Source organism: Citrus clementina, unplaced genomic scaffold, assembly GCF_000493195.1.
Source record: "Citrus clementina cultivar Clemenules unplaced genomic scaffold, Citrus_clementina_v1.0 scaffold_2, whole genome shotgun sequence".
Lineage (NCBI taxonomy): Eukaryota > Viridiplantae > Streptophyta > Magnoliopsida > Sapindales > Rutaceae > Citrus > Citrus x clementina.
Window position 1 is genome coordinate 21,169,096 of NW_006262688.1, and position 24,196 is coordinate 21,193,291.

General features: G+C 31.8%; 2 protein-coding genes and 1 non-coding gene across 4 annotated transcripts; all 3 read right to left on the reverse strand.

Annotated features, from left to right (window-relative positions):
* Window positions 1-8,803: 8,803 nt before the first annotated feature.
* Window positions 8,804-12,434, reverse strand: LOC18053098 (BTB/POZ domain-containing protein At3g22104). 2 transcript variants are annotated; one of them, XM_006447387.2, is made up of 3 exons: window positions 11,648-12,434; window positions 9,623-10,729; window positions 8,804-9,496 (listed from the first exon to the last, which is right to left on the reverse strand). In XM_006447387.2, the coding sequence occupies exons 1-3, from the start codon at window positions 11,708-11,710 to the stop codon at window positions 9,041-9,043; spliced, it is 1,626 nt and encodes a 541-aa protein (XP_006447450.1). In that variant the 5' UTR covers window positions 11,711-12,434; the 3' UTR covers window positions 8,804-9,040. The 2 variants fall into 2 exon arrangements, with proteins under 2 accessions (XP_006447450.1, XP_024047457.1); XM_024191689.1 differs by lacking the exon at window positions 11,648-12,434 and adding an exon at window positions 11,081-11,564.
* Window positions 12,435-14,893: 2,459 nt separating this feature from the next.
* On the reverse strand, window positions 14,894-14,965 carry TRNAQ-UUG. The gene has a single exon. It is a non-coding gene; the product is annotated as a tRNA-Gln (tRNA).
* Window positions 14,966-18,035: 3,070 nt separating this feature from the next.
* On the reverse strand, window positions 18,036-19,423 carry LOC18053099 (scarecrow-like protein 32). Its single transcript, XM_006447389.2, has one exon. It carries the CDS (start codon window positions 19,421-19,423, stop codon window positions 18,074-18,076), a length of 1,350 nt encoding a protein of 449 aa, XP_006447452.1. The 3' UTR covers window positions 18,036-18,073.
* Between the last annotated feature and the right edge of the window lie 4,773 nt (window positions 19,424-24,196).

Consider the following 24,196-nt stretch of genomic DNA (forward strand, 5'->3'; position numbering starts at 1 on the left):
TATTTGATAAAACAACTGACGGAACACTAAACACATAATGTTGAAATTCAAAAGTTAAAAGGGTCAAACAAAGAATTTAAACATAATATGATTCGCCCTTGAGATAAATTCTTGGCCCTCAAATCACATGCAGAAGCAGGCTACAGTGAAGAGAGATTTGGAAGAAGCACTAAAAATGCCAAAAGATCAAAATTGCCCTTCTTGAGAAAACCGACCTTATGATTACTAAGGCGATTCATGCAAGAAAACTACTACACGAACCCTAAAAATGGAGTTGCTTACCTTCTACAGGGGATGCGGGGCAAATTAAATTATTACAGTATTACTCACAACTCAATTAGTTTTAATTCTTCCCGATTAATGAAAACATGTGAATAAGGTAATAATATATTAGTAAACCATACAAGAAAATAAAATGAATCTAATTTTATATCTCTTCAGTAGTGAATGCAGCATTGTAATTCATAACATCTATTTCATTTCGCAGAAGAACTTTCCTCTTCACAACCATTATATAGATATTACATAAGTAATACAACTAAGCTTGAAACACAAAACTCAAACAATAGCAATTTATTAAACAGTAATCCATCGAACAATTGATGTTCATTAAGAGGACATTTGTTGAGCATTATTCAACATTCTGTCTATAATTACAATTCGAAAATATTAAAATAATAGCAAACTTACCTTTTTACTATCATCTTCTCCCATTTGCATGATTATTTTCTCCTAAATTTAAAATTCTTCAATTAGGGTTTAAGAAAGAAAAGAGTTATGAATCCTAATCTAACATTGTTGGATCCTTAATTAAACATTGGGCTTATATGTGAATAATTATGTGTTATGTGAATAATTATGTGTTATGAACTGTCATATAATGTTAAGCTCAATTAAAGTGATCTAATAAAGTTTTTGATAATTTGGGCTTTAATGTATCTGACATGGTATGGATCTTCAATGTGTAGAGACTTATGAGTAATTTTTTATTCTATGATGGGTTGAAATGGGAATACCTAATGATAATAGAAAAAATTATTATATAAGTGGTTATGGTCCCTAGATTACACATATCGTTCTATTATCTTCTGACATCCCATCGTCTAAGAGATTGCTTAGAGAAAATTAAAGGATTCTTTAGGAGAAGTGTTGATCTGAAAGACAAACCACAGGGCTCTAGAAAGTAATTACGCATTATCGATTCAAGTACACTTCTGCATATTCTATTATTAACTCTTGGTGATGCAGCATGAATGCTCGTGAATTTTATGTGATGGTTTTCACCAAAGAATTATTGTTTAACAAAGAGAGTTTAGACTAGACGTTGATAAGATGTTGTAAAAGCAAATATGCATAAAAAGAATTTTTAACAAAAAAATCGAATTTTGAATCTAGAATTTAATTAGAAATTATCTTATTATGTAATTTTAATAAAATTAGAATTGTAAAATATTTAAAAGGGTTTTAAGAGGTATTAAGAAGGGTGCCACTCTTGCAAATTACATAGAAATAAATTATATAGCTAGGTTTGAGTCGTGGAAAAAATAGGTAAGAAAAATGAAAGAAAGAAAAAACGAAACATAGATAATGAAATTTTAATAAGTTTTGGAAAAAATTGCAAAGAAGAAAGGCAATATTCTGGTATTTGCATACTTGGACAAAGAAAATGTGGGATTTTATTAGGGAAGATGGAATCGATAGTATTTGAGGAACAAAAAAGGGTGTAAACAAAAAGTAGAGTTCATTTAAATATTTAGAAGGATTTTAGAGAGGTGTCAATAATTCAACTCTTCAGCTAATTCTTTCTAAGATTTAATAAGATTACATGACCATCCAAATCAAGCCAAGCTCATCACAATTTCATGGGTACTCAAGATTGTCAACTATTTTAAAATAAGATCAAGTTGTTGCAAGCTAGGCATCCAAGTGTTCTTTTTTGTTGTATATTTTCATTCTCACATCTATAAATAAAGGTTGATTGCTAATTTGAGAGGGGAGGGAGAAGAGTAAAGAATTGAGATCGAGAAACTAGAGAGAGAAGTTGTTAAGATAGGCAAATTTTCTAAGTTCTTTACTATCTTTCTTTTATTTTGTTATTAACTAATTTTCTTTCACTAAGGTTAGGATGCAATCCTATTAATAAAATAAAATCAAATATTTTTTGCTAATCCCTTCCTTATATTTTTAATGTTTATCATTTTTACTTCACATGATTTATAAAAAAAAATGAAACTCTTTTTACCATTAATATCATGTAGAATAATTTTAAATAAATCTAAGCCTTGTTTGGTAATTTTTAATTATTAGCTCTACTATTTTATGTTTTTCAAAATGGATACACAGAATGCTTAGTTTTAATACTTTTGAAGCAAAGCATAATTTACTTTAAAATTTTCACATGTGCAGTAAACAACATATTGAATTCTAGACTGTTGCTCTAATTTAGGGGATTTACTAGATAAATAATTAGGATCTATGAAATAAATAGTAATGAATCATATAAACTTATTATTTTATCACTCCTGAGTTTTCATCTCACTTTCTTTTTTTTTCCTTGAAGTTAAACATTATTTCCCTCCGCAAAATAACATTTGTTAACTATGTTAGAATTAAATTGATATAAATTTAATTTGGTTTCTTTTATTGTAATAGGGAATCCCTATGGGTTTGATCACATTCTCCACTCCGTGCACTTTCAACTAAGATTTTTGTGACTTTAGTGGGCCTAGCATTTCCAGCAATGGCAATGGCTTCATTATTTCTTTATCTTGAAAAAAATTTGTAAATACAATCGGATCAAGGTCGGTGACGACGGATATCCCTTTATTAGAATAGTGATAAGACTAAATGGCTGCTTCCCCAAACATAAACAAAGAGCTCTTATAAATGTGTAAACATGATATATATAAGTAATAAATTCTATCTATTTTGAATCAGAGGCTATGACTCGAATTCATTTCTGCAATGAAAGTCAATATATCTATATGTACGTACCAATCTACAAGGACCTACATATTAGAGATACTCTTATTTTGTTCTAGCTCACTAATAAGTTTTTAAGCACAACATGACTCTCGTACTATATATATAAGTGTCAATCCACTGCTTCTCAGTCCAGCTTAATTTACATTTTACACATACGAGCTAAAGCATGAAGCTATATTTCTCAAAGAGTTGAACTATTGGCACCCCTCTAATATCCTTTGAAAAGCCTGATGCAGCGTAGTTTTATAAAAGAATGCTCTGCAATGAAACTGATGCAGCAGAAGGATGAAAGATGTGGGATGATGGATAGATGAGGATATTTTCAATACTACGCTGACTTTCAAGATATTGGAATAAAGAAACAAATTAAATCCACGTTGATTTTAAGAAAACCTGTGAATGTAGGTGTTAAAACTGGTTAATTCCAAAAGAATATCTAGAAATAACAAGAATAAGACTTGAATCAAGAGTTTATTCCAAGAAATAACCAATAACAAATAATCAAGGCCTGCCAATAAAAGCTATAAAAGACACTTATTTATACTAATTACGACTAATCTTAATTTGACTAGAAGACCTATTTTAATAAGAATTACACCTAAACTAGGAATATAACTTATATAAGTTGTCTAAACAATGAAACTCTAAATATGAAACAGAATTAAACTAGAATATGAATTAATTAAAATATTTTAAATATTATAAATTTTAATTTAATTAGGATTTCTTAAATTTTTTCCTTTATGTCATTCCAGTTAGGGTGGAGAAAATTCATCCTCGAATTTTGCTTGTTGTAATTCCCAAGATAATCTTTATTTTTCTTAAAATTAATATTTAAAATACAACTTTAGTGTTGATGAATAACCTTGAACTTTCCAACCTTGGTGACAATATCCATCCAATCTACCCAACAACGCGAGACAAAATCTCCAATCAAAAAATTTTCTAAGAATATCCTAGCTTAGCATCCTTTTAAGCTCCCAAAAAAACCAATAACAGAAGAGTTCTTAAAATCTTTCATTTGTTGAAAAATCTTATGATACCTCTCTCCATTTGAATTGAGGAAATAATATGTGCATCAACAAATTTTCGCGGTTCATATGAATCAATTAGCGGATCTTGAAAAGCTAAAGTTGATGTGAATGGCCAATTGATATTCTCCTTAAATGGAGTAACACTGACAAGGGAAGCAAAGTCATTGTTTTCCTCAATAACATTTCTACCATAATATGCATTATCATGAACAACTTTATCGAACTCATATTTCTTCTTTATGCATAATAATTCCGTATTTTGAAGCTTCTCTAAATCTTGAGCACCCAAATGCAGAGTCCTCAACATTCTAACAAAACATCTTATTTGAGGATGAAATCTTCACTTTGATGCTATGGTTTCATGACTTAAGTTAATTTTTTCTTTTTTTGGTGTTTGTTTAGGCTTTTTATAAGATCAAGAAATTTAAGGATAATATTATAAATTAGAGAACATACTGGGTTAAAATTATAAATAAGTAAAAGATGGGATTACCAGTGACGGTGATATGAAAGGTTTCAGGTTGGTGAGTGTTATGGTGGCAATTGTTTGACTTGGAATCATTGTGAGCTGATTGGAAAATAAAATTAAAGTGGGCGTGGTTTATGGTGAGGTAGCTAACAGTTTTGGTCTCGCTATGCAACAGTTTGCAATTGAATCCTGACGGTATCATTGGAAATATGTTCGGTGGGTTGAAGGAAAGCGGACAGAGAAAATAATTGACTGAAAAGGGTGGCGGTTTAATGGCATTGAACGGGTGGAACGACGAGTTTTAGGTGCTCTCGAGGGATGGTTGCAGGTAACAGTTTCAGACGGTAATGACTAGAGTTTGGTCGCAGGATGATGGCGAGTCTGATGGCAGCAGTGGCATATGGTGACAGTTGCTGGATTGTGACGGCAATGTTAGTACCTGTGTGGCACCGGCCAAGATTTGATAATTTGAGATTTTTCTTTTTTCTTTTTCTAAATAAACTAAACAAAAAATAAAAATAAAAAAAAAAGTTTGGCGGTAGATACCAATGGTTTATTCTAAGAAATAATCAACAACAAAATAATCAAGGCCAGCCTGTAAAAACTACAAATTACACGTATTTATATTAATTACGACTAATGCTATTTTTACTAAAAAAACCTATTTTAATATGACTCATACCTAAAATAAGGATAAAACTTATATAAGCTATGGCTAAATAATGGAACTCTAAATAGGAAACCAAATGAAACTAGAATATAAATCAATTAATATATTCCTAAATATTATAAATTTTAATTTAATTAGGATTTCTTCAATTTCTTACTCTGCATCAAGCTAATGTAGTGTAGTTCAACAACAGCACGCTTTGCAATGAAACTGATTCAATGAAAGGATAAGCTAATGTTGCAGCATGACAAAAGATGTAGAGTAGTCAATAGAGAAGGATATTTTCAGTACTCCGTTAATTCTTGAAAATACCAGAATAAAGAAATAAATTAAATCCATGTTGATTGTAAGAATAACCACAGATCTAGATGTTAAAACTCGTTGATTTCATAAAATACTGAGAAATAATAAGAATATAGCTCGAACCAAGAGTTTATTCTAAAAAATAATCAAGGTCTATCTGTAAAAGCTATAAAAGACACTTATTTATACTAATTACGACTAAGCTTAATTTTACTAGAGAACCTATTTTAATAAGAATACAAATAATGAAAATCTAAATAGGAAACGATAATTAAATTAGAATACAAATTAGTTAGAAGATTACTAAATATTATAAATTTTAATCTCATTATGAATTTTTCAATTTCTTCCTCTGCATCAAATTAATGGAGCAAAATTCTACAAAAGAATACTCTACAGTGAAACTGATGCATTGAAAGGATAAACTAATGCAGTGGACGGATAAAAGATATAGGGTGATCGATAGATTTGGATATTTTTATTACCCTATTGATTCTTAAGAGTACCGGAATAAAGAAATAAAATATACTGGAATAAAGAAATAAACTAACTCCACATTTATTCTAAGATTACTGCAAATCTAGATATTAAAATTCATTGATTCCACAGAATGTCAAGAAATAACAAGAGTAGAACTTAAACCAATATTTTATTCCAAGAAATAATTAACAACAAATAATCAAGGCTTACTGGTAAAATCTAGAAACAACACTTATTTATACTAACTACTAATCCTAATTTGACAAAAAAAAAAAACTTATTTTAATAAAACTCACTCTTAAACTAGGAATACAACTTATATAAACTATACCTAAATAATGAAACTCCAAATTAGAAACCAAAATTAAATTAGAATAAAAATTAATTAAAGGATTTCTTCAATTTCTCACTCTGCATCAAGATAAACTGATGTAGCTAAAGGATAAAAAATGAAGGGTTGTCAACAAATAGAGATATTTTCAGTACTTTGTTGATTTTTGAGAATACTGGAATAAAGAAATAAAGTAAATCCGTGTTGATTCTAAGAATACATGTGAATTTAGATGTTAAAATTCGTTGATTCCACAAAATGCCAAGAAATAACAAGAATAGAGCTCAAATCAAGAGTTTATTTTAAGAAATAATAACAAATAAACAAGCCTACTAGTGAAAGGTACAAAAAGTACTTATTTACACTAATTACGACTTATCCTAATTTGACTAGAAATACCTATTTTAATAATAATAAGATTCACACTTAAATTAGGAATACAACTACCAAACTCATGCAGTATAGTTCTACAAAAGAACGCTTTACAATAAAACTAATGCAGTAGAAGGATAAACTAATATAGGGTGATGGATAGATGAGGATATTTTAAATACTCCATTAATTCTTAAGAATATGGAAATAAAGAAATAAACTAAATCCACGTTAATTCTAAGAATACCTGTGAATCTAGGTGTTAAAACTCACTGATTCCGCAAAATGCCTAAAACCCTATTTCTTAAAGAGTTGAACTATTAGCACCACCAATAAGTTTTATTCTACCTCACCAATAAGTTTTTAAGCACAACATGAATCTCATGGTATATATTGAGTATCAATCCATTATTTCTCAGTCCAGCTCAATTTACAAATTACACATTCAAGCTGAAGCCTGAAACCCTACTTCTTAAAGAGCTGAATTGTTGGCACCCTCTAAAATCCTTATAAAACCCCTCTCATACTATAATTACATTAAAGGACAACATAAATCTAACTATACTATTATATAGTAGGTTTTTGGTCTGGTATTTTAAAATGTGGAAAAGTTTGGGAAAACGCATAAACCACGCAATTTATGCACTTTAAGTTTTAGACCTCACGGTTTTAAAAGTTTCTCGAACTTTTTTGCACTTTAAAACACTGGACCAAAAAACTACTATGTCACTATATTTCTCTTTATAACTCTTTACATCCATACAACTACATCAAAGTGTTTTACCTTTTTTCTTTTCTCACAAATACTTTTGCATTCTAAACTTTTTCTTAATTGAAAAAAAATATTACATAATAGCTATTTGAGTTCACATTTAATTATGAAATTATATATCATTTTTTTGGGTTAAATATATATGATTTAATAATTCAAAAATTTGTAAAAAAATTTTGTAATCGGAGTTGTTTGGAAGAAACTGATTTTTTTTTTTTTTTGAATCAGAAAGAAACTAAAAAAGAAAAAAAATTATTTAGGGAATTAAAGTAGGTTTTGACGTAGAAGGAAATTGAGAAGAAAATTACTAGGGTGCTGATAGTCTCACATTTTCTTAAAACATTTTTGGCCCAGGCCCATTAAGAAAAAAAATGAATTCGATCCACAAATCACAATGACAACGCACGCATGACACAATCCTCAATCCTCGCAGTCAATGACAAGTCGATATATATATAATGGTCAATGAGCAACGTCGTTGCCAATTCATTTATCCTAGTAATTGGCCGCAGCCCCAGGCAATGGCATCGACGGTAAATAAACACCAAACAACATCGAAACTATTGGGTAATATATTTACTTGACTTACTTAGGATGTTCTTTGTAACTTCACTAATAAATAAATTAATTATATTGTTTGGATCGGAATTGGTAGTGAGTAAATCTTGGAACTGCAAGAAGAGTAACGTCTAAGCAAATTACCAACCTCCTTATCTTTGCCTGTTCTCGCTCTCTCCATTAATATTCTCTCGGCTCAAGCGGAATTAACCAATTAATTATCTTAATTACTAACGATAGAACAAGTTAATTTCTTGTTTGTTACGGCACATATGTACGACTTTTATGCAGTAAGAGACAATTTGGTATAAAATGAACATGTGCGGACCAATTAAAAATTCATGTAAGGGCGCATTCATGGCACTGTAAGTATTCGGTCCCCTTGACACTCAATGATGAAACAAAATCAACCGCCCCTTCTCATTGAGCCACCTGCATTCAACGCCAAATTAATTTCAGGGAATTAACAAAACGATGAAACTGATAACATTCGCTATTTTTGCCGTGTTCTTTAAATTTTATTCTGATAAGAAAGCCCCACATCTATGGGCAATGGCACCAACTTCCTTCTCTGCCACCATTTTATACAGAATATTCGATAGAAGTGTTAATATCCGATGCCCTCATTAAAATAAATGTTTGCCACGGCGTTTCATTGTTTGCTAATGATTCTTTTCTGAGACTCCTGCTAAAAGATAAAGAAGAAAAGAAGAATGGAATGATCTTGATGAAGTATATTCAGCCTTTTGAGTCACCCAACAAAATTTTGCCTTCCATGCAGAGCATATGCCAAATTTGCGTTACAGCTTTTGCACAGTGTGAGAGCGACTTGAAGAAAAGGACTTCACATTTGTTGTGACCTATCTTACACAACACACGACATTACATTACAGAGAATAAAATAGAGAATAAACAGCTGCTACTCAGGATAAAATCACACAAAAGTTCTCTCGCTTCTTTTTTCTGTAACTGTACAAGCAAGTTCTCAAATACTAAAAATGATTCTCATGCTATAAGTATGTGAGAAAATTAATGTCCTAGAGACATAAGTTATGCAAAATTTCTATCATGAACAAAGCTTGGGTAGGGATCTTGCATTGCTATGCCTTGAGACTTTCAATTTCATGATTTTTGCCATCTGGGTTTGCATCTTTCGGCAAACTTTCTCCAATTCCATTACCCTGCATTGCATTACTTGCAAATGTGCTCTCAGCTTCTCATTATCCGCAGAAAGATCGGGTTTCCCTGCATAGAGAACGATTTGTTCATTGGCTTCGTCTTCCTTACCCTTCTTTTCAGTTTTGTTGAAGCTACAAGGTGGATCATTTTCGAATTTGTAATTATTAGTGGTGTGGAGTAAGCTTTTGACCTTGAATTGTTGAGAGATGGGAGCTTGGACTGCTGAATTTGATGGAAATTTTGCATTCTGAGAAAGGTGCAGGCAAGCTCCAGCTGAGAGTTTCTCATAGTTAAGAGCACAACAAATCTTTATCTTATCTTCCTCTGACAATCCTGCATGCACCTATATTTAAACCAGATTCAGTTCACAGATTCATAAGGACATGATGTAATGGAATTTATTTACTAGGCCATTTCGTTTTAAAGCCACAACCAACCTAAAATAAATCTTGTGAGTTTAATGTAGTACCTCAAAAAACAAGTCAATGGCATGGTACATTTTATCTTGAGATTCCCTGGCAGAATCTGGCAGGGCCTTGGCCAGAGCCAGGAACTTTGAGGGTTTTAAGCAAGGATCTGGAGCTACCTCTGCCATATACAAATCCATCAAGCTAGCAACTTTCTGCATTGGCATCAAAGATACTTGAAAACCACCTCTTTGAATAAATGCTTTCAGAAACCTAAGAACAAGATTCACATCATATAAGTAATTTGTCCCATGTGGAGATGGGACAAGTAGATTGTCTAGAGTAGCTTGATCCATCTGATAGCCTATCATACTCTCCAACTTGCTCCTGCTACTTTTGCTTAAGTTGAAACTCAAAGAAACCCGAAGAAACCCAAATAAACTCTTGCAAGAAACAGAGCTCTGGTCAAGAGTATAGAGCATATCAATGATAGTTTCCACAATTTTGCACTTCTCGTCTGCTGTGGCTGCGGAGGACTTCGATTTATGGTAAAAAAGGAGGAACTTACTTATAATAGCATGATCGATGTTTCTCGAGACCATGGATTTTGTCACCATTTCAACCAACTTGGGACTCAAAAGTAATAGATCTTCAAACCACCAAGTTGATCGAGTGAAGCTGTTTTTTAGACTCTCGGTGCTTCTACTGTCACTGGAGAACCGAACACTGGAGCTATCTGGGGACGAAGTTGATGCACAAGGACTCGATTCGCTAGTCAAAGCCAGCCTCCCCGCTAAAGAATCCAGGCATCTTCCAAGTACACCAGCAGAATTTGCAATCAGCAGAAAATCTTGGCACTGCTTCAAAGCAATCAAAAGCTCTTGCCAAGTCCAATACTTGATCTCTTCAAGCGATTTTTCTGTTTGTTCCAATAAATTGTGCTTTTCAGAAGCGGACTTGTTCATCTCCATGAATTGTGCAGCAGAATGTAGGAGGGAGATATTGGAAGGAGTTATATCGATTCTGCCATTGTAGCAAAACCTTAACACTAGCTCGAAACCTTCTGCTCCTCCAGGAAAGTCATGGAATATCACTTTAAGATTTTTCTCAATACCAACTGATTTACCAAATAGCTTGCTTAATCTGCAGGAGTATGAAGTAATGATTTTCTGCAAATAGCCGTGAAGAAAAAAGAAAGAGTTAGATGTGTTACAATTAACCCACAAATTTTACATAATAATTATTAAAATTATACTTCTTGAACAAACAACTAGTACCTGACCATAATTTCTTTAGTTACAATGACAAAACTAGAACAGAGAAGAATCTAAGTAATAAAGCTTGAGGCAAGATAACAAGTAATTGAGGCAATTTAAGATCATTCCAAATCACTATCACTTCACAATGAAACCTTTAAGTGCCTAGATTCCACCGAAAGAATTAAATTGATGTTTGTAAAAATGAATTAACTCATTGAATTTAACAAAACAAATGAGGGAGATTGATGGGAAAATACAGACCATAAAAGGATGAGAGGTCGTTATGGAGAATAAATTTTGGAATGTTAACTAGACAACGCGGTGTTGACTAATCACAACAGCAAAGAAGGCCAAAGATGAAAGCAAACCATGGTCCTTCTCAGAACATGTGAATAAAGCAAATGACGGTATGACCATTATTAAAGCCTCGTAACAAGAGCAATAAATGACAGAATAAACAAACGAAAGTGAAAAAAGTAGCAGCCCTACAATGGCGATGAACCAGAAGCTATAATAGAAAGATCAGAAGCTAATGTAAAGTTGTAAACTTCCCACATCACTGCATTATAGGTTAGGTACGAATTTAATGGTGAAGGTCCAGCGATAGCCATAGGCCCATGGCCATAGAGCGCATTAACTATTAACATGGTTAAAAAAGTAAAAAAAAAAAGAATCGAAACAAACTACAAGAGAATGTAAGAATCATGACACTTTTCACTCATAAAAACTCCAATCTTCACAATCAAAGACACAAGAAAAAAAAAACATATTAATTAGAACCCAGAATACAAAGTGAAGATGCAAAGCAAAACAACTAAAAGATTGTACCTTGTCCACCATGAAAGTCTCTTGACCATTCACATCAACTTCAAGATCACAGCAAACTGCCATGACTCCTCCAATGAACAAACCCTGCTCAAATCAAGCGTCCTTTTTTTTTTTTGGAATTAGTATAAGATTAAAAAAAGGAAAAAGATGGATGTTTTTAACAACCCAACAGAGACAAGGATGTTAGGAGGCCAAGTGGGAAGTGAGGAGGAGCACTGAGGGAGAAAGTCATCATATTCTGATATAAGCAACAAGACAAGCAGGAAAGAATAAAAACAAAATTGATAACTTGCAAAACTGCTTTTGGGTTTTGCAAATAAGTTCACAATTAGCAGTCAACTTTAGTTGCAGAAGCAATGTGGTGGGTTTCAACAGAGACACGATACAAAGACAAGACTCAGAGAAGCAATAAGGAGCTCAAAGACAAGAAAAGAGAGATGTATATAAATATATTATAATATAATATAATATAAGATAATATAATAAAACTATGTGAAGCAACCAAAAACAGATGTTGTGTGCGTGACCCTTACACTGTAACCTCTATCTATCTGACATTCTTTGGCTCTTTGCTAAGAAAATAATTTTTCTCCATAGACTATCGTCTTTGGTAAACCATAGCATGTTAAAATACTTAATAGTAGGTTAGGGAAAAAAATTAAAATAAGAAATAAAAAATAAACAACTGGGATTTTGTTGAGGGAGACCCTAAGCTTAGAACTGAAGCTTTTTTGCTGGCTTGCTTCTCTCTCATTCCATTTTCATCGCTGCAAGTCTCTATACTTGTGCACCCACCAGCTCTATTATTTTGTTCATTTTACTATTTTATATATATGTATATTTTTAACTTTAATTTTTTCATTCTTTCTTTTTCCATTTATATATTGCCTGCATGTGATGATGTTGAAAGACTGAATTGCCCATTTGGGTCCTTTAGTTGGAGACTTAGGTTGGACCACAATCTTTCTGTTGGCCTCACTGAAAGATCGCCATCTTTAGTTGACAATGGATCATGTATTCATGTTGTTGTAGTTACCCATCTGTTCCCTTATTAAATGTTTTTTTTTAAATGATTTTGTGATAAAATTATTTCTAATTCTTGATTTTATGTGTAACAAAATAAGTTAAAAAAGTGATTAAGACATTGAGTTAATTAGCTCTAAACCAATTTTAATATAGCTAATTGATAATTCAATTTAAAGTGACTCTTGTAAATAGGGTTACGATAATCTTAACTACATATGAAAGTTTGATCATCTTTTAGAATACAGGGATTTTATATTTTCCAATATCTAAACTAGCTTTGTTTCGCCTCTGATGTTTAGTAAGAAACTTGTGAAACTTCATTGCATATAAAAACATTATTGTTAACTAGTTATAATATAAAATGTGTAAATAAAATTTAAAATATAAAAAAATCATAAAATATGGGCAGTCTTTCGTTTTAAAATACATATTAGAGCTAAATATTATCATCTAGCTCTAATTAATATATATTATAAACTAACTTCAAATTTGCATTGTAATTTTAAGTAAAATGTATAAATATTCGCATTGAATAAGAACTATTCAAAATTTAACTTATAAACATTACCACCTGCAAAAATTTCAATTGTATTTGTAACGAAGTAAATGTTTTTCTAAAAACATATGAAAACTGAAGGCCCTGCATGCTGCATCTGCAAAGCAACCAACTTTTTTTTTTTTTGTTTTTCTTTTCTACGTTCATGCATGCACGTGACGATGAGGATAGGATAGGCTAGCGAGTGTCACGTGATCAAGATCAAGATCAACATTATTTTGGAATTACATTTTTAACCCCAAACGGCAAATTCATTTACGGCTTCACTTTTTGGTCGTTGCAACTGTACCTAGAGAGTTTGTCTAATTATCAACTTCTTGCCTTCTTGGCATTCTGCTTTTAAGTTGAAAACGGTCCGTCCAATCCAACTTTAAAGAACAAAGGGTATTTCTGACATTCTGTTGAAAGTTGAAACTGAAAAAAAAAAAAAAACATTAATTTTTCAGAAAAGTAAACACCCCATCGGCCTTTACAAATTACAAAACCCCCATGATGGGGATCTTTTTATCCTTACAATCATGAACCAATCATCTCTCTTTGCTTTCCCAAGCCAAAGAAACGATGTCGTTTTCTTCCCGCGCCTTAAGAAGTTTGTGCCAAAACTTAAAAAATAATGGGCCCAAACCAAGTCCAAAGCTTCAAATTTCGCATCATTATGTTTCAAATTTTAATGAGATTCATTGATACCTTTCTTACTAGCAATAACTTTTATTTAAATCCATAAAATCTCATTAAAAATAATGACATGATACGGAGATCTCATTGTATATCATAATTAAGTTTGTGGGATCACCCCCGTAATCCCTTTTACTCGAAACTTCTAAGAGACATGTTTTTAGTTTAGGTAGGGGAAAAATTGGCTGATCCGACTTGAGTTCCAGAATTAATTTTACCTAAGTATATTTTTTTTAAATATTAAATTTGGGTTTAAGATTCACTTAAAAATATAAAATTACCTAAAATATATATTTTAATGTTTATTTAACCACTCGTAACTTATATTTAAAGTTTAAAATACCTTGAGCCCGAATTTTAAAGCTTATTCTAATAAAAATAAAAAATTTAAAAACTATAAATTTGTAAATAAAATGAATTTTTTTTAAAGCCTAAACCTGACATTTTACCATCTCTATTATATAATTAGAACATTACAAGAGAACAACAATAACGCTTTAAATTATTTGGTTTCTCTTGTGGTTTTTATTTGGAGTTCCGAATCTAAATCCTTGTGTTGAATAATTAATTTTCTATTATTCATATTATAGGATAACAAGCATAACAAGAGAACTTCTGCTCATTATTAGTTGGCCTGGTGGAGAAGGTAGAGCAATTCATGCTCTTGTTATTCTGCTTATTGGTAAGCAGATGACAGAATGCATGCTGAGAAATGGTAAGTTTAGAATGAATTCAGCGTGTTGAAGTAAAAAGCTTTTCTTTTTATGCATACAAAAATAGTTCTCGGTGTTTTGCTCATGCAATGATAAAAGAAGGAAGAATTTCCAATTATCTGAGAAATGATGATGGTTGCTACCTCTTTCTGCCTTTGCCTTCACGTGAGATGACGGTCTTCAAGCCTATGAAGAAAGTTGGGCTCTGAACTTTGTAGTGGTCTTGTTGAACAAAACGGGCCATACGTTCTATTCAAACACATTGAAAATTCAAAAAGGTCCCACCGGGAGTCGAACCCAGGTCGCTGGATTCAAAGTCCAGAGTGCTAACCACTACACCATGGAACCCACTAATGGCCGTAATGTTCTTATAAAAGTAGTAAATTTTATTTGTCGTTAACATCCAACTTGGGATTTTGTAGGGGGTTAATGGAAAGGAAACCTATTTTATCACTCAAACAGAAAAACGGAGTGTCAGCATCGAACTGAAGATCACATTCTAGATTTGATATTGGCACATCCCATTAGGCATTAGCTGTACATGTTGGGTATGAGTGCGACTATTCATAGGCATACCAAGGTAATGCGGCCCTATTCGTTTCGTTGGTATCAGAGCCTTGCTTTGTCTTAGTTATTTGACGTTCTGTTTCTTGGACTTGTTTGAAAATATTAGGGAAGTTCTCAATCATATACCTTAAATTTATCATGCTACAGGTTTACTTGTGTGCCCAACTGCAAGTTCAGTTGTCCTGCTGCAATTTGTGCAGTTCAATTTTGTCTCCAAAAATAATATGCTCATGCTGCCATTTTTTATATTTGGACAAACTTAAAACTAATATATTGATAAACCATCCCCTTATAAACCCCCCCCCCCCCCCACCCCCGGCAAAAAAAGTGCAAATTTTAAGTTTAATAGTAGAACAAGAAGAGTCATATATTCTCTCGTTTCCTTTCTTAAGTTTAATATTTCCGCGCTTTTTGTTTTTTGATTTTCCTTTTAATATATAGTTTTAACGCTATATAAGCAATCATCTCAGCCTTGGATTGAACTAAATAAATGACCAGATTTTGATATCCAAATTTTAAGTTAAAATACCCCTCCACACACAAACACACACATATATGGTGTCGATCTGTTCCAGAATCCTGAACTTTATTAAAGTTCAAAAAAGCTATTTAATCTTGAGGTTGAAACTTAAACGCAATAGTTAAGTGATAAGAAGCTATTGGTAGGCGTCTTCATTTTTTTTTTTTTCATGTAGATACGCTGTTAAGTCTTACGGTTTAATATAATTAGTTTTTAGTGCTATTAAACCGCATGATTTTATAGTATATTGAAAATTAACCAGCAAGATTTAACAGCATGTCTACATAAAAAAAAAAAAAACATGAGTGCATCTGTACCATTTATACACACACACACACACACAAATGAGAAAACTATTAATCTATACAAATTAATAGAATAACGGCATTATACTATTAAAATATGTCTTAATAGTTTTCTCAGACTTTAACGAAGTTCAAGATCCTAAATTGGAACAAACACACGCATACATAAAATGATCATTAGAATGAATATTGACTTAGGGGTAAATATGTAAACACAGAGGCATGACATTTATCATTGCCTAGCTTTAATAACCAGCATCAAATAAAGGGCCAATTAAGTGATTAATATTGGCCTAAGGCTAGACCTAATATGAATAAAAAAGAATGTTAATTAATTGGGCTAATGTTGTTCATTCAACCTTCTCGTTTTAGTTTCTATTTTAGTTCCTTCACAAATTACTTTTTAAGTTTTTTTGCACTAAGATGTGCATAAAAGAAAATAAGAGAGATTAGAAGAACAGTGCTGGGCATGCATGTTAATGATATTCATACAAATAATATTAATTATGGAGAGAAAATAGGAGAGAAATTGGGATGACAAAATGCTCTATGGGTTTCGTCGTTTGGGATTCCATAAGCGATTCCATAAGTCCGCCTAAATAGGGTGAATTTTGAATATTTTTTGGTAAATGAAGTGGGGAATAGAGGAAAGATAATCCCCAAGTTCTTAATAGAGAGAGGTTTGGTTTTGTACTCTTCACCTATCCTTTTCCCCCCCCACTCCAACCCCAATCCCCAGCATATATAAATATTTTTTAATTTTTATTTAATAATTTTTATTTTATCAATTACAATATTGATTAATATTTTTTTATTTTTACCTAATATAAATATGTTATAATTAAAAGAAAATCCCTACAATATAAATATTATTCAACTCTAAAATATTGTTATGTTTCTTTTCTTTTTTAAGTCTTAAGGTGCCCCTCTCTTCAAACATTTTGCAGCTTTGATATCATTTCAAGATATTGTTTCAAACTTTTGAAATTTTTTTAATAATTTAAATACTTTATAATATGGTTATGATTTTATTTAAGTATCTAATTTTTAGTTTACTGAAATGATGTATTTGTACTTACTATAAAAGAAGCAAATGGAGAATGAGATGGGGATAGAGAAATCATTCCCCATATAGAGATTTTCTATCCTCACCCCACTAAATTTATTAGGGAATATGGTGGGAATAAGGGTGAAATTTTTAATGAGGCAGGGAATAGTGTAGAACTTCCCACCCCACCCCATTGCCATTCTTAAAGGAAAGAGAAGAAAAATATTTAGTAATATTTTATGGGCCAATTAATTTTTAGTTTTATTATTAATAATAATAAAAGTCAACATTTAATTTGATCACTTGATTTACTTGGTGTTAAAAGACTATGATTTTGTGTATTTTATTATGTAAAAGCGGCTCCCGGTTTTGTCCGTGCCGATTAAATTCAAAATGATTCAAATTAATTGCATGATCATTATTTTATGATTATATTATTCTTATGAATATATCAAAGACAAACTTTCATTTTGGTTTTGTTATTACATGTATGGAAGAAAATTTCAACTCTGAAAATGTAAAAAAAAATTAATTTTGCACAATAGACATGTTTAACCAAATGAAGTTGGACTATTTCACAAAAGAGTAGATAGACATAACACTTTTAGTTCTTATTTTTACAGACTGATTGAGAAAGGGCTAGCTAACCTACTTGGGTTACTTTCTAAACTTCTGAAAAAAAAAAAAGGCAGTACATATGGGAAACAAAGTGACGGATATTTTTGTCTCATAGAAAGACAACATGTTCATTTTCTTTTCGCCTTTCATGATTCATAATCTCATGTGAACATCTTGACAGATCAGTGAACTTATATGCTCAAAATAATCCTGCCGTTTTCTTTATTGTCTCATGCCCATTTGCAGCCTTTTGACAAAGAGAAAAAGCAGCCCCTAGTCTGTCACTGGCCTAATCGTCTCACCAGTCACCAAAAAGGATAGGACCACACAAATTGCAAAACCATAACCACAGGTTTGCAGGCCAGTAAACTAATCAAACCACTTAAGTCCACACCAATTTAATCCTCCAAGCCATTTGGGACCCAAGCTGTGGCAAAAACTGAGTTGTGACCCTTCCATGTGAGCGCCAACATCTCTTCTTCTCTCTTCATGCCCCACCCACTAGCATGTTCATCTAGCAATGACCTAACTTCTTTAACAGTCTCTTCACAAAATGGAAGACTGAAAAAACCTGCATTCTTCATTCTTTGTGACAATTTTGACCCTGACTCTGACCTCTCTATTCTTTGAAAACCTTCAAAACTTATGATGTTTTCAATCTTGTGACCGACATCGGCTTCATAGTCTAGCCTTTGGCGACTTTCTTTGGGCAGGAAAGTTTCCAAGGCATCAAAGGGTATCCATAGGTAATTAAAACAAGTTGCAATTCTTGACGTGAGACTAGAAGCACTTAAATCAGAATCCTCATCGACTACAATCATGATACAAGGGTTAAGGCCTTTAATTAAATGGAGGAAAGCATCTCTTAAAGAAGCATCTTGAGCATTAATCCCCCTTCCTTCATCATCATATAGGTATCGTAGCCAATTTTGGCAGTTGATAACTAAAGCTTCATCTTCCCTAAGGTTCAATATAGAAGGAGTACTCAAATGACTTAATAGTGACTCAAAATGAAAGCTAGAGGAGGACTCTAATTTGGACATAACGATATCACCTGCTGAAGATGAGTCATCGATTACTTTAAATTCAAAGGGAACGTCTCTAAACTTGGCGAAATTCCCCAAACGAAGGCCAACTTCTTCCGTTGATACATTAAGCAAAGGGGGAACCGGTGGCCTAGAATAAGGCACTGTGATTCTAAGTGAAGGAGACCCTTCTGGCCTTTTAGCCAAGGCGTCTATGAGAGTAGGCCATTGCATACAATGAGTGATGCTAAAATCTAAGATGTGGACTTTTGAGTACCCTTGAATTGCTTTTAAAATGGCACTATTTGAAGCACAGAAGCCAAAACGGTGCCAGGGGATTAGATCAACGTACCCAGCTAGCTCAGTCACGCTCATTAGCCTTCTGTGATTTGTACTGCTACCATTGAAATTACTAAGTGTTGTTGGACAAACCTTAGAAGCCCGAGAGATGAGTGCCCTCAGGAAACTTGACGTAAGCCTTTGGTTAGGGTCACCGACTGGAGAGGCGACATTATTGAGTACCCACATCACTTGTTGAGCCAAAGTCACATCGTTACTTTCCAAAGCACTGGCACAGTGAAGCAGAAGCTTCTCTATACATGCTCCATCGAGGCTACCAAGACACCCTCTAAGTGCTCCTGGTATGGAACTTTGACCAGTGTTAAAAAGGCTTGGGTTTTGCAGAGAAATGGACGAAGTGTTTGCTCTTAGCTCAGCTTTCATGGCGACATATGAAAGGTTAGGATATTGTTGTCTTTAATTAACGTGCATGTAACGTTTGGTGGCTTTAGGATGAAGAAATGAGAGAAAATGATATTCAGAGAATTAAAAGGTGATTGTGTTATACTGTTTTGCACGCGTGTGGTTGGTATTGGTGGATGGGATTGAAAACCTAGGGTTTTTATCTTGTTTTAGATGTTTACATATACAAGTTCCTCAAACTTAAGAAGTTAATATGAGGTGTTTAGAGATGGAAATTATTTACTTATCTTGACGTTGGCTGTGTTTTAAATGTGTTGAATTTGTTTGTGGAGGAAGAGACATATGGAGAGTTGAGAGTTAGTTTATCTATTACTTGAACCATATATATGTGTGTGTGTGTGTGTGTGTATGTATATATATAGAGGCGAAAGGTCCTTGTTGAACGAATTATCCACATAGAATGAAGCCAAAATTATACATAAATGAACCCTAGATTTGCAATATGATGACAATCCTTCATGAGGTTGAGGTAGCACATGCAACCATTTCAATTAGAGTTCATTTAGGAATTAGATGTGCCACTTAGATTCATCTTCATAGATGTGTATGTATGAAAAAAATCCTTCCCACCTCTCAGCTTTCCCAAAATTATTACAAGGTTATAATTCGGGCATGGTTATAACATGAAAATATAAAATTAAGAATTATACATATATACTACTATATTTACAGACAGAGCATGAGACATGGAAAAATTTTGTATAACTCAGATCATAGGACTTTAATTTATCTATCTATCTATCTACATATATATACATATATAATTTTATACATCTGTTTGTATGTAAGTATAAATGTTATGACAAGAATTGAAGTTAATTATATATATATATATGAGTAGTTTTTTTGTCAGGGATTTTAAAGTGCGGGAAAGTCCGGAAAAACTGTAAAATCACATGGCTTTAAAGGCTTACAGTTTTAAAGGTTTCCCGCACTTTAAAATTCTTGACTGGAACACACACACACAGACATATATATATATATACTATTTGTACATAAGTATAAATGCTATGATAAGAATTGAAGATAATTATTTACAACTTTTTTACTAGACAACACATTATTGTTTTATTGATTTAAGCTCAAAGTATCTCATTTTAAATAAAGACCTTAGGTCAACTAACATGCAACTACCTAAAATATATGTATATAGAAATTTTCCAATTCAAAATCTTAGATTTGTTAAAGTTTAGAAAAATTATTAAATCATGTGGTAACTTTTCCAAACTTTAATAAAGTCTAAGATCTTGGACCAGATCAGCTCTTATGTGTATATTTATTATGCTTCAAGTTACTATCTGTATCATTCTTTGGATTGGGATGCATTTTGCTTTTCTAAGCAAATTTGGCCAATTGCTAATCATGAAGCCTTCCATTATCATAAGATAAGCCATGCTTATGGAGACTAATATGAGCAGAAGGTAAAGAGTACGTCAAGTAAGATGTCTTAGCCGGCCAATTTTTTGTCGAATTTGTGCTCATGGAACGCAATTTCAGACGAAACGCAGTAAATAATAATTTGTTATTATTATTTTAATTGGCATAGTTTGTTCATTGAGTTTAGTGATTGATAGATGCCCTTCATACCCATATCCTTTGCCCATATATACGTGATAAACATAATATTAAACTTGGTTGCTTGTGCCATGTGCCGCCACAACTAAAGACAAATTAGACCACTTACCCACAAAGACGAATTAGGCTGTATTCACTAGAATGTCACTTCTCTATTTGCTTTAATTTAAATACCATAGCCTTTCAAAAAAAAATTTTTTTTTAATACCATAGAATATTAATTTCCATAAGCTGTTGAATTATTGTTTGTTAATTTTCAATTTTTCATCAGTGCTCAAGAATTTAATTAAAAAACACAATATAACTTCACTTTTATTCATTCATCGTCGCTTAAAGGCCTTTATATAAGTGAAGAAAATTCAGTAAAGGTCAATAGCGTATGGGGAAAAATAGTAATAATAATAATAACACACATATAAAATTGGGACATAAAGTTCATACATAAATAATGTGATATCTGTTGTGTCATTTATTCACTAGTGTTATAAAATTATTTCATTAATGATACTCAACATATGACTATAATTAATTGGTGATACCTCGCTTAAGATACAAACTTTTTTATCTCAACTTTTGTTAGCATGTTATTAGCATGTTATTACTGTAGGAAAATAATTTGGATCTCATGCATATTTAAGTTATGTTTAGCCGGCTTTTAAAAATCAAGTGCTAAGTGTGCATTTACAATGGTATTCGGTTAAGATTTAATTTCTTGAATTTGGCTTCCTTTTTTAATATGATTTTGTGCTGTAAAATTGATGTAAAGCTGTTATTAAAAGTTATTGATTGGATAAGAATGTATAAGTAATTAGAATTTGAATCTAACTTGATGTTAGTTGAGGCTTTAAACTCTATTTTGAACTGGTTATTGAAGTTTAATCCACGGTAAAAACAAAAATGATTTTGGAAGTAATAACGAAAACACCAGTTAACTGAGAAGAGGTGACAAGGTTTCAACTTTCAATCCTCAAGAAGGAGAAAAATTCGTTGTTTAATCTTGGTTTTCCCTTCATACCTGAAGAAAAATATATACAAGCAGAAACAATTGGAGGAGAGCCATAATTATTGATTTGAAATTTCATGGATTCCCTTTAACATTTCTGCAGAACTATTTGTTTCTGGTTCTCTGCAAAACTTGTCATTTTATAGCTCATGAAAGACAAGTCTCTGTCACTTTAGCGAGACAATCCTACGAGAATCTTGTGATTTGGATGCTACAATAATATTGTCAATATTCTTTCCTTTACAGGTAAAAGGAATTTTTTTTCCCCTTTGTTGAAGTTGGTGCAAGAGTCTTTCTCCATAATTTTTATAAACTGAATGAACTTTTTATTTAACCACATTATTATTTCCAGCTGCCCTTAATTACATAATAACCATATTTTTACTTAGGTGGGATATTTAATTTGCATACTAATTGATGTATTAAATGATGTAGCATTACTTGATTAGTTTAAATGATAGTTAATTATCAAGTCTTATCATTTTATATCTAAATGGTAAATTTCTATTAGTGATACATCAATTGATATACAACTAAATATCCCAACAAATAAACATAGTAATACTCTAATTAAAATCAATCACTAGCTCTATTTAATTCATTCATTTATGTATTTTTATCAAACATGTCTTAACCCCTAGAAACAAGCTGAAACCTAGGACATTGTAATATCTGTGTTCCTAATTTTTCAACTAGAGACAAAGTTTATTTATTTTTATCAAACATGTCTTAACCCTCAATGAAATAATTGAAGTAAACTGAGTAGACCTGAACATCCCCCTCATTCATGTGAGTGGAGCAGATATCCCTCTGATTCTTATGAGGGTAGAAATCAGGAGTGTATCATAGTAGTTTTGATATAAGGTGGTCTCGGTAAATATCAACAAATTATAATATACATATTAAGCAAAATGACGTGTCTAATTACTTAGACTTACATTTGACTATCAAAACTCAAAAGTCAATCTTGTGAGGGTAACTTAAATTCATATCATGAGAAAATTTTAATTTTATCCCATTTGGAATTACTTTTAAGAGGCTTACAAGTGATTTTGAAAAGTTAAAAGTTAATTTTGATATTTGTAAATTTTTTTAAAATTCACTATTGGTAAAATCACCTCATCTTATTGTTACAGAATTTGAAAAGTAGGAAATGAGTAGATTTTTAAAATCTGATTTTGAGACTCAGTTTACTGAGTTAGGGAAAAATTTGATACAAATAGATTAAATATTTATTTATTGATAAAATTAAAAAAGTTAAGGACCCAAATCTTATTATCCCTTGAAAGAGATCCAAAAATGGTAGGTGAAATATAGATCTACCAACAAAATAGAATTTAAATGGTATGTCATCTTCTTTGCTTTAATCCAAATAGATAGGAAGTTTGAAACGAACAAGACCCGAATCCTTTGAATCCTATTTTGTTGTTTTGAAGGAAAGTTAATTAAAAGAGATAATTGGTTTTAATAAACTAGTCAAGTTTTAAAATTATTTCCCCTAAGAGATTTTTCAATTAGACAATGACAGCACGAGAAACCACAAAAGATTATAAATTAATTTTGAAGTTGAAATCAAAATTAGCATTGTAAATTTCACACAAAACATTTTTTTAAACCTGAAATAGTATTAATAACACTCATCTATTTCTGTCTTTAATGAAATATTAATTGAGAAAGACAAATAACTGTACTTCTTAAAACTTCATTTAGTAGTTCTCAACTTCTCATTTGAAATTTCTTGATGCAATCATTCTTGTACAACTTTAATATAAAATTTTCGCATTTGTCATGATCATTAATTGTAGCTGAAAAATCTTTAATAATACTTCTTTGAGGTGCAGTGCAAAATGTTATAATCCACTGTATATGAGAACGTTAATTATTTGTTACTCTAAAAAATCACTTCTTGTTATTTGTTTACAAACAAAAACTAGAGTCCAAAATTCTTTCATAAATCTATTAACGCGAACTTGATTCCCTAAAAAATAAAAATAAAAATAATAAAATAAAACCAAAAATTAAAAATAAAATACAAAATTTCAGCCCATCCATTGGTGGAACAGGTACCTAATACGGCCCATTACGATTAGAAAGTTTTATGTATGAATGAATGAGCCTTAAGGTGCCAGTTGAGGATCAAACTAAAATGGCTCCTA